The sequence below is a fragment of the Coniophora puteana genome (genome assembly GCF_000271625.1).
Source record: "Coniophora puteana RWD-64-598 SS2 unplaced genomic scaffold CONPUscaffold_3, whole genome shotgun sequence".
NCBI lineage: Eukaryota > Fungi > Basidiomycota > Agaricomycetes > Boletales > Coniophoraceae > Coniophora > Coniophora puteana.
In genome coordinates this window covers 567,541-578,285 of record NW_006913055.1, presented here as the reverse complement: position 1 = coordinate 578,285, position 10,745 = coordinate 567,541, and the positions used below count along the sequence as shown (strand labels likewise).

Below are 10,745 nucleotides of genomic sequence, written 5' to 3'. Positions count from 1 at the left end.
ACATGCAACGACGGAGTCTTCGTATATGTCGAAACATTGCAAGGGCCATTCAAGGCGAACGGACGCAAGCTACCGAAAGGGGTCGCGTAGAAGAGCAAGAACACGGATCTGCTTTGGGTGGACTGCGGGCGCCGGCGGCAGTGATTAGATGGGCCGAGTGTTTGGTAACCGGGGATTGGTGGGTCTCCTTCCTCGGAAGCATGCATGAGAAATGGGATTTTGCTGACTGGGTTTACAAAGGCAAGCAACGGAGCGAAAGAGGCAAATCATGTTCATCTTAAGTGCATAGCATGCCAATTGGCCGTGAGGTATTGGGCCCACCGCAAGGACTTGTCCGATCTCGCGGACTCCAATATCAGGAAGCAACACTGGGCGAGGTTACTAGAGTGAGGTCTTATCGTATTTATTGAGCTCTGTTTTTGATAAATTTCTAGCTATAGGGAATCGTGAACAAGCTTTATCGTAAGAGGTATCCGGACACTGGCGCGAGGTCTCACCTCGATCCGAGTTTAAGAAGTACTCAAAACTTAAAGATGAAGTTGTCGCCTGACGAGGTATGCACTATCGTCCGGTCCTCCGCACGTCTTTTTTAACGTAGTCAAACCGCCCAGTTTGATGTAAGCATAGATGTCAGCCTTTTCTAAATCGCCGAAGTCTCCATGCAGCGGACACAGTTACTTGCATTCAAGATCTACCGCAACCGAAGTCTCGCGTGCATAGGGCGCGAGTTTATCCTTGACGCGGCAGCGCGGAACCTCAAGATACTCACTAAACTTCGATCGGCACCAGACGTCTTATAATTTGTTATCACCGACTAGGTGTGGTATAACCTACTTCCTGTTTATCTAATCGAATATTGACATAAGCTAAATTAGACGCGAAGCTTCGTTAATAAAGGCAAATGTGCGGCGCACCGCTTTGACCACAATTGACAATTGATACTAGCAAGTCCAAATGTTTTCGCGCGACCTCGGCATTTCACGTTGCGGTAGCACTTTTGGGTCAAGTGATATCTGAATATGCACGAGGCATTCATGATTGACAACGTCTGCAGAGTACGAGAGCCATCCATCGAATGAGAGTAGACTTTTCTTCGACTTTGCTCTTCAAAGACTGATCTCACTAAGCAGCCAGCTTTCTGGCTACCAGCAAAATCCCAGCTACGTGCTCAATATCTCTCAGGTGCACTCATATGTAGGTAAGTTTCGTGGAATGTACCTTCGTGTTGAGGACTGATAGTTCCCCAGATACTGTTTTTCGGTATTAGTGTCTGTTCCTCTCTCCTCTATTGAACGATTAGTGCAGCAACGCGTCGCGTGTGGCTTGCGGGGACCCTATCGTAATTGACATGAGCGAATCACATGTTTCTGCCTCTTCAAGGCCCGGGCTTTGGTGCGTCCCATACTGGCTTCGAATCTTCGCGCCTGATCGTTAGCATAGAAGACGCTTCCGGTCATCTATCTGATACTCCTTTAGGCGTCGTACAACGCATATTACCCTCAGGCGAAGATCAATTCTGTTCGACCGGTGACCTCCAGAAGTAGATGCAGCGACTGCCGACGCCCGAAGCAAAACCCCCTACGAAATGCCCTGTCTACTCTGTTTGATCTCACGTGAAATCTCTACCATCCTACAAATTCTCAGCATATTGGTGTTAGCCACAAATCACAGTCGTCTATCAACCCACCAGGTAGGTTCCTCCCTTGCATCGGTGTCAACTCCCGGACTCGGCGAAGGCTAATTCCATTTTTAGCATATTTGTCTGGGCGCCTGATCGCGTATGTTCGAAGCACTCAATGTCTACTGAATTACCTTCATAGTCCTGCGGGTCTTTTACCTGGTCTATCAGACCTCGGTGCCCGTAAGCACTTATCCCTAACACCGTACCGGTAGCGCTGACTGTTGTCACTCGTAGAGCACATCAAAAATCCTCAGTACGGATGGAAGTGCTAGTGAACAATAGGGTAGAACGACCACTGTAACCTGGCGTGTCAATACATATATACATCTATCTTTCCGATGAGATGATTTGCTTGGTGGCTATAAACTAGCCGCTTCTTCGTCACACATTACCTGGCCCAAACCCGAGGTTTGTAAAGGGAGATCGGAGTCCCAAATAAACAGACAAGGCCATCGCAAGAGGCATCGCGGCCGCCAGACTTTCCTATCAAACACGGACTTTACTCATGCCACCGTTATCACGTCCAAAACATCTCAAACAAGAGCCAGCCGGTGGTCAGAAGTATGTCATCCCGAACGGAATCCGTTTATGCAAATGCAGCGAATGCTGTCGCTGCACTGTCTTTGATCCTGACGGCACACCGGTGATCGGGCGGTATGTCGGGCAGAAAGAGCTCGAGGATCATCGGGGTCGCGATAACATCCGTGCAGCTGCGGCGAATTTCTATGAGGTCCCTGCTCCTTCCGGCCCCCCGGCGCCTCCTCTTCACTTGTCTCATGGTCCAGGGAATATACCATTCAAAGCGATACCTCACATTATAAACCCGCCACCCACCACTCCGTCTACTACCCCTCCCGTACAGGCAAACGAGTCTCTGGACTCTGATCCAGAGCCAGTTGTCCTGCCAGAGCAATCCCTTCTTCGTACTCTTGCTCTTATGCAGCAGCAGCTCAATCGAGAGCGTGCTCGTCTGTCAAGCATCAATCAAAGTAGTCTTATATTTCTATGCCCGCCATCGCTCTCTCAGCCTATTCCTGATAACGAGCCACTGGAGGGTAGCACCTGTCCTTCTACCGTCAACTCAGGGCCGTTCGCTCTTTGTCATAGGAGTGAAGCAAATTTCATCATTTTAGGTTATGAAGAGTGGCTCTTCCAGGCAATAATGATCGCAGAAGACGCTATGAAACATCTGAATGTACGGGTCCGTCTTCGAGCAGTCGTTCTTCATAGAATGTTGCGCAAGGAGTTAGGGATAGTAACTTCGATGAAATATCAAGGTTGGATTCGCCAACGCCGGAAGCTGGCCAAGTCGCCGGCCATCCCTCAGATATCTACAGGTATGTCTGATCCAAATGCCCTACTTGATTTCCTTTGACATGTGCCGTAGAACGCTATATGAATAATTTCAAGTCATATAATCCTGTTTATCTTGGAGTTTACGTACTTGTCGCCGTCCTTCATCTCCTATGCCATGTATCCCTCATGCAAGCTTCGATCATTCTCACCACCATTCGAACCATCCTGAAACTATCCTATCCAATCAATCAGCAGCAAGGAGGGCGGGCGAAGACCATCGATGAAGAGATTCCAAGAGACGTGCGATCTGTTATCCGCGCTCTACCGGTTCAGCCTGTGACAAAACCCTACGTCTGCTGCCCAAAATGCTATTTCTGCTATGAACCTGACAGCTATCCCATCCATTGTACCCATCAAGAGACGCCCTCAAGTGATGTCTGCGGGCGTTTGCTACGCAAGGAAAAGCCCTGTGATAGTACTTCAGCCAACGATCCATCCCATGTCCTAGATGAGGATGGTTCTGCTTTTCCTGAACCCGAAAGCAAGGATGGGCCAGCGAGAGTCTTCTTGTATCAGGACTTCAAAGATTGGGTTGCCCGGTTGCATAGCAGAAAGGAGATGGAGACCTTGATGAGGAGAAATGTCGACGCTGGGCAAGAACACATCGGAGTTCATCGCGATATCTGGGACGCACCAATATTACGCCACTTTCAAGGTCCCGATGGTCGACCTTTTGTGCGCGGAGATACTGCAGAGAGCCGGCTTGTGTTCAGTCTAAACATGGACAACTTCAATCCCTATCGAATGAGAGCAGGAGGCAAAAAGGTAACATGCGGCGCGATATACATGGTTTGCCTTAACCTACCTCCTGCAATACGGTACAAGGCTGAAAATGTCTATCTGGTTGGAGTCATACCTGGACCTGGGGAACCGTCTCTTCACCAGATAAACTATGTTTTGAAGCCTATCGTGGACGACTTGTGTATCTGCTGGGAAAAGGGGATATTCCTCTCGAAGACATGGCTTTATCCGGAGGGGAGATTGGCACGTTGCGCTGTTGTACCCCTCGTTTGTGACCTTCTAGCAGCGCGACAAATGGCTGGGTACGCGTATCACAATTCTAAGAACACTTGCTCCTTCTGCCTCATCAAGTCACACGAGCTAGAAAACCTAGACAGCGACTCTTGGACAAGGCGCACCAGGGAGGAACACTACGAGATCGCGAAGCTATGGCGCGATGCAGAGTCCGAGAAAGTCCGTGATAAGCTATACCAAGAGCATGGCGTTCGCTGGACGGAACTCCTTCGCTTGCCTTACTGGGATCCAACCAGGTATACTGTACTTGACTCCATGCATTCCCTCCTCCTTGTCCTTTTCAAAAAACACTGTCGCGACATATGGGGGATGGATGTCCAAATGTCGGATGGACCGGGCGTATTGTTCGATAAAGTTGTGGGCAACCAAGCTCCGACCGACGAAGAAGTGTATCACGCAAACGATATCCTTAGGAAAGGAGTACAAAAGGACCTTGAACGCCTTCCCGAAAATACCCTACGTTTCCTCTGCCACGAGCTGCAGCTACGCTATGGAGGCAGAAAAGGCAAGCTTCTGAAGCAGTTAATCAAATACGTGAGTTTCAATCTCGTCACCATCACATTCATCAACGGATGTCGACCAATTGTGTTTTTTTCCTAGCGTATTGAACGCGGATGGTTCGACCACCAAGGTCGCCCTCTTCAATCTTCCGAAAATCTTTCTGATCAGCCCACGGTCACTACTCGACCTCAAGATGCACGTACCAGTACAGCGTTAAACACCACCCGAGGCGAACCCGTCGAAGGCCGTCAAGCTATCCGTTCGGATCCTCTACCACCGAATACCAGCGAACTCGAACAACGTGAGGAAGAAATGGCAAATCTCATACAGAACTGTAGCTGGGTGCCGCGCGATATCAAACAAAGTGAAATCACCAACGCGCTCCTAGCATTCCGTCAAAAGTTCTATCTCACTCAGCTTACAAAACATATTCGTAAATTTCCCTTGGCAGTGCTGTATGTCATCAAAACCGAGGCTCCTTCAGGTCTCGCGCTGGATTCACAGTTACTACACGAAAAAGTCAAGGCCATTCAAAGGAACGAATCAAAGCAGGGTATAGTTGACAAACTGATAGCTTTGGTACGTGAAGACGCAGTGGTGGGCTCGAGACATAACTCACTCGATTATGTATAGCGTGGTGGGAAGCTTGCAGACGTCTCAGGCGGTACTTGGATATCCCCGAAGTCCACGACCGCTACCCAGCAGTCAACGTCACCCAGTATCGCAATGAGCACCGTTCTTGACTCTGCCGGGGTTTTATCCTTGTCCGTTCAAACCACCGCGTCCGCATCCACCGTGTCCACATCCACCGCGTCCGCATCCACCGCGTCCGCATCCGTATTGATTGGTAGTCGTAGAAAGAGAAGAAGAAAGCAAGACACTCCCAACCCTGAAGAAATTCAAGCTGCTATCACCGCCCTGGAAACTAAAAGTTTATCCAAGCTGAAGAAAACTACGCGTTGGGCTACACTTGTAGCTATATGCCGTATCAAGCTAACTGGGGAGGAACTGATTGCTGATTTCGATACGATGACCAAGGACGAATTGATATCACAACTTCACAATTGGGTAAGTCCAAGATAATGCTCGCTTTTCATTATATTTACGTCTGCGTACTCATCCATGTATCCACTTCCCAGCGTGTTCGCCATGGCATGACCAACGAAGATGGGCAGCTTCTGCCGGGCTACATAGCAAAGAAGGGTATACGGGCCGGCAAGGGGAGAAAAGCGCAAACGCGAGTCTTGGGGAAACAGACGTTGACAGCTATCTGGGATGATATGCCGCGTCTTGCTCTGCCATCTTGGGTTGCAGCAGCGCCTGGTCGCGCTGGTAGCACTCGCCATGGTAAACTCAGCGCTGATCAATATCGCAGTTTCTGCACCATCAATCTCCCGTTCACGCTAGGGCGTCTTTGGGCGGATCTTGAAACACCAGATAGCGAGGTAGATGGCACTTCGCAGAACGTGGCCAAGAAGGTCGAGATGTTACAGAACTTTGCTCACCTCGTTGCTGCCGGGAAATTTGCAATGAAAAGGACGATGACTCCAGCTTACATCGAGCGTTACCGCTTTCACATGAAGTCGTATCTAAACGGCTTACTAGATCCACACCTATATCCTGGGATAGTTTTCGCTCCGACTCATCACCTTTGCCTCCATCTAGCCGACTTATTGGAAAACTTTGGACCCGTCCATTCCTGGAGGTGTTTCCCTTTTGAGCGATATAACTACCTCCTACAAAATATACCAACTAACTATAAGTTCGGTACGTGCTTCGAGCCCTCTCTAGCACTGCTGGCTATGCTACCATACAACTAATTCTACGCCTTGCAGGTCAATTGGAGCAGACTATGACGGAGCGCTTTTGCATGGCGCAGAATTTACGAGCAATATTCTCTAGTGCAATGTTACCCGAGGAACTCGCCGAGTTGATCCCCGAATATGAGCGGGTGTTTAACTCAGACATCCGTGGCACCCTTCTCAACGATATGCTCGCATACACAGAATATTTTGAAGCAGAAGAGGAACAGGAGACGTGGCAGGAGAAAGATCTTACACCTCTCACGTCATCAGAATACGCTCTTCTTACTGATTGGCTATCCCAGCAGACACCTGCGTGCAAGAGGGTGCGACCCACAGCATATCGTCGGAAGCATATCCGCAGGCTGGGAGAACAATATTCAACCGAAGGAAGCTCAAGCCGTGACAGCCGAATCATGTTTCGAAACCATCAAGGAGCAACCGTAGCTGGAGTCATTCAAAATATATTCTCCCATACTCGTGAGCTAAGGGATGGTCTAACAGTCACGCAAACCTTCTTCGTTGCTCAGCAGTACCAGCCTTTACCGGACAGCTTGGTTGCTGCAGATTACTACAGAACGCTGCCAGGCTTGGGATGTCATTTTGTCTTGCCAACCCGAGAGAAAACACTGCATCTATTAGCTGCTTCGGATATCCTATGCCATTTTGCACACGCTAAGTGCAAAGGGCGGGCACTGGGTGAGGTGATTTATGTTATGCCATTGGACAAGGTAAGTGTCGACATAATACAGGATATAATTACACGGCTCATAGTTTCATAGGATTAAGTTGAAGACATGCATTTCGTTCGGAAGGTATTGAGACTCGTAGAACATAAGCGCGAGCAAAAATGGGGACGTTTGAAGGGCGATGAGAGAAAGGGAGGATAGGAGCTGTTGGAGAACGTTACTTCAGATCGAGGGGCAGGATGGCGGAGTAGTTATGCTGACTGAAAGCTCGAGGAAGCACTGATATTAACGCAATCATAGCACAGCGCTTCAAAGGTGGCTTCAGGAGCGAGCGTCTCATGGGTAACTTAAGTGCTGAGCGGTTTTCCGACGCCCCGTTTATTGTCTCTGAGTGCTGTACTGTTCGCTCCGCTTTGAGTACCGTCAGCCCCAGTGGCTTAAACACTAACAGGCTTACTTTCATTCAAGCGAGCGCAACTTCATAGCTCGGATCCTTCCTCTGATACGCCTTGGACACAATCGAATTTCTGTAGAGTTACATGTAAGGAAGTAAGGAATACATTGAACACCGGGACGTCCGAAGACCCGAGGCCTGATAATCTATCTGTGAAATTGGTCGCGGAGCGCGTCTCTATAAGACTGCAAAAGCGTCAGGCAAACAGCGAGATAACTTTGTGAGTAGGGTAGGCTTGGCACGCGAGAGCATGGGTTGTGTGGGGCGATCGAAAAAGACGACCAAGCGCCAGCTCCTGTTACAGGTCTCGTCAAGGTCTCGTAAGTCCTCCTGTCATGGATTACTCACGGCCCAAGTCAAACGCAACCGATCGTCTTGGTCGCTTTCTATGCCGACTTCAACCGTCTCCCGGATATTCAGCTAACACAGGCCGTCGCGTCGCAAGCCAGCAACTATTCGCAAAGGATCTCCAGAGAGTGCTTGAGCATATAGCCGCTTGAGTGATGATCTTCAAGTAGGGGTTGTGCACTCTTACTGCGATGGTTGGAGCATTTGCCAGTTGGAGTCATGAAGGCCTACGAAAGCGTCAGTCAGAGTACAATCACAGATAGCAGATCTTGAGAACGGAAAAACATGCGTTTAATATGCTCAAAGAATCACCGCGATGGGCCAACACAGCTGTATAAGCGCATGGGTGAGGATGGGGATGGTTGGGGATCAGTTAAGCGGGAGAGCAAGCCAGCGGATGCTATTACATAAGCGTCGGGACCAATACCTCCTGACTCCCACTGGCTTATCTTTTGCTCCAGAGTTGGGTTCTTACACCGGTATATGTGGAATTATGGTGTCTGCAATCGAAGCATACAATCCCAGTGTGTAACTCCTACCTAATCTTACACCGTTGGTGCCGTCCTCATCTCCATTTGCGCCCCGCAACTTCATCTTGCGTACGCGGTATGTCGGTGCGCAGACGGAGATCAAGACGTGTATCGCCGCGTGGTGGGACTCGGGTGAGTGGATGGGTGTGATGTCGCTTCACATAACACTGGGGGCAATTGCCCATGTTTTTGTAGAAAACATTCAAAATGTTTTGAGGGCCGCCTTCCTAATTGGGAAGGTTACCTTCCAAATTTGGAATTTTGAGCAAAACATTTTGAATGTTTTTGACATGTTTTCCCTGGAAACATCGACTAATGCCCCCAGTGTAACCTCAAAAGAGCGCAGCACGTGTAAAAGGACTGCACAAAGGGAACGCCGCGCCGTCGCACGCTATCTCGCACACGCGGGATTAGATCACACTGGGGGCATTAGACGATGTTTCCAGGGGAAACATGTCAATATTTGGAAAGTAACCTACCCAATTAGGAAGGTAACCATCAAAACATTTTGAATGTTTTCTACGAAAACATGGGTAATTGCCCCCAGTGTCAAGATATGTATTGCCGCGTGTAGTGTCGGACAATGCCGGGGACTTCGGCGCGCCGTCGCATGCTATCTTCAACTTTTCGCCAATGTAAACCCCTCGATGTTTCTCCCGCTACAGCTGCTCATGACGATTTCACTTCACGGTTCGCACCCGCTAGATATGGATATCCACCTCCAAAGCTTCTCCATTCCAAACCTCTCTTCGCTCATGATCGCCATGCCCAGGCCTGTGTACCTCTCCATCTCTCGCTTGGACTGACAATGACCTTGTCGTGCTTGCTCACGGTTTCCGCTACATACTACGAGGCTCTCGATGCGCGGGACAAGTACATTGTCGAGCGGCTTCTCCAGTCTGGCACCATTCAGGTGCTCGTCGCATCCAAGGACACAGCATAGAGGATCCCTGTCGCCTGTTACACGGACGTCATGCGTGTACAGTAATACGAGGGCAAGGAGCACCGCTACATCGACTACCCGGTCGTGGACGTGCTGCAGATGATGGGCTGTGCGTATTGCCCGCGTAATTATGACCGGAGCCACTGAGTGCTGATGCTGCAGCAAGCGCGGAAGAATTCTACAAAATTTATTGGGCGGAGGGCTGTTGATCAAAGTCACCTCTCAACGCACATGCTGCACGAATTTCTTGGCAGAGGCCACAGTGAAGACGATCGAGGATAAACAGGGTGCGATGGTGAGTTTCCCCCCTTATGGCGTTGTCGGCGTCGAGGTGGCTGGGTGCTAAACAGTATTTATTTAGGATATTCTCAACCTGCGCAACGTCAGCCACCAGCATCTGTCCGATCATTGGCCGGAGCTCGTCGAGAACACGTTGCGGGACTGGGCCAACTCGAAGTGTATCTCGATCGGTTAGTCTCTTTAATATTCGTTCATCGGCTTTCGTTTTCTGACAGATGTATCTACAGTGGGCGAAACTGGATGTCCTTACTCAATCTCGACATGATTTCTGCGTACTGTAACATTGTATGTGAGTCTCGTTCGTATGGTGTATCATAATCGCATTGGCTGACACAAGCATTAATAGAGGTCACTGTCGAGGGCCTATACTCTTTTGCTCAATGAAGGGTCTCCACGAGGTCGTCGCTTCCTCCGCTGAATTTGGATCTATCCCTATGTATCGCAAGGACGTGCTCCTTCGTCAAATATTATAACCATTCCCGTCAAACTCGATCGAGTCAAGCCCTTCCTTCTCCTCCAAGCGCACTTCTTGCTCCTGCAGCTCCCGCCGGACCTTGCCACAGACCAGGCGATTGTCTCGAGAAGGTGCTCAATCTCAACGCGTGCGTGGATGTGATGAATAGCAATGCGTGGCTAAAAGCACTTGGAGCGACGGGCCGCGACATAGGAGACGGGTTTGCCGTTGAAACAAATGCCTCATTCCGAGCCGGACGCCGTCAAGCGATGTATGGATTAGAGCATCGAATCCGTATACGACGTCATGGAGATGGAGGTCGAAGATAGGACGAAGCTGTTGCAGACGCTAATCGCCGTAGTGTAAGTACTAGTCCTAGCCCCAAGCGACAGCCCCTCTACTCATTCAACCCCAGGCCGGACTCGTCCAATATTCCCTCTCCACTTTGTGTGCACATCCTATTCCTCCACAGTGATCAGACAACGGATGACAAGCGTACCCCTTTGTTCGCCATCTAGAGCCCCTCTCCATCCTCATCGGAATGCCGAACCGTGGATAGTTTCTACTAGGTTAGCATCAGCGACTTTGGACGCCAAATAGCTCCTGGTTCGGTGGACCTCTTACCTGGGAGGCGGGATGCTTGTTATGGACG

General features: G+C 49.8%; 3 protein-coding genes across 3 annotated transcripts; all 3 read left to right on the top strand.

Moving 5' to 3' along the window:
* Positions 1 to 290: 290 nt before the first annotated feature.
* Positions 291 to 800, top strand: CONPUDRAFT_70693 (uncharacterized protein; the record flags this gene model as incomplete). Its single annotated transcript, XM_007767192.1, has 3 exons — positions 291 to 386; positions 441 to 554; positions 666 to 800. 3 exons carry the CDS (start codon positions 291 to 293, stop codon positions 798 to 800), a joined length of 345 nt encoding a protein of 114 aa, XP_007765382.1.
* A 3,593-nt stretch (positions 801 to 4,393) lies between these two features.
* On the top strand, positions 4,394 to 9,904 carry CONPUDRAFT_150798 (uncharacterized protein; the record flags this gene model as incomplete). The annotated part of the gene is made up of 8 exons (XM_007767460.1): positions 4,394 to 4,606; positions 4,673 to 5,152; positions 5,207 to 5,641; positions 5,713 to 6,340; positions 6,409 to 6,701; positions 9,506 to 9,634; positions 9,701 to 9,809; positions 9,867 to 9,904. 8 exons carry the CDS (start codon positions 4,394 to 4,396, stop codon positions 9,902 to 9,904), a joined length of 2,325 nt encoding a protein of 774 aa, XP_007765650.1.
* A 495-nt stretch (positions 9,905 to 10,399) lies between these two features.
* CONPUDRAFT_150797 (uncharacterized protein) lies at positions 10,400 to 10,611 on the top strand (the record flags this gene model as incomplete). The annotated part of the gene is made up of 2 exons (XM_007767459.1): positions 10,400 to 10,455; positions 10,509 to 10,611. 2 exons carry the CDS (start codon positions 10,400 to 10,402, stop codon positions 10,609 to 10,611), a joined length of 159 nt encoding a protein of 52 aa, XP_007765649.1.
* Positions 10,612 to 10,745: the final 134 nt, after the last annotated feature.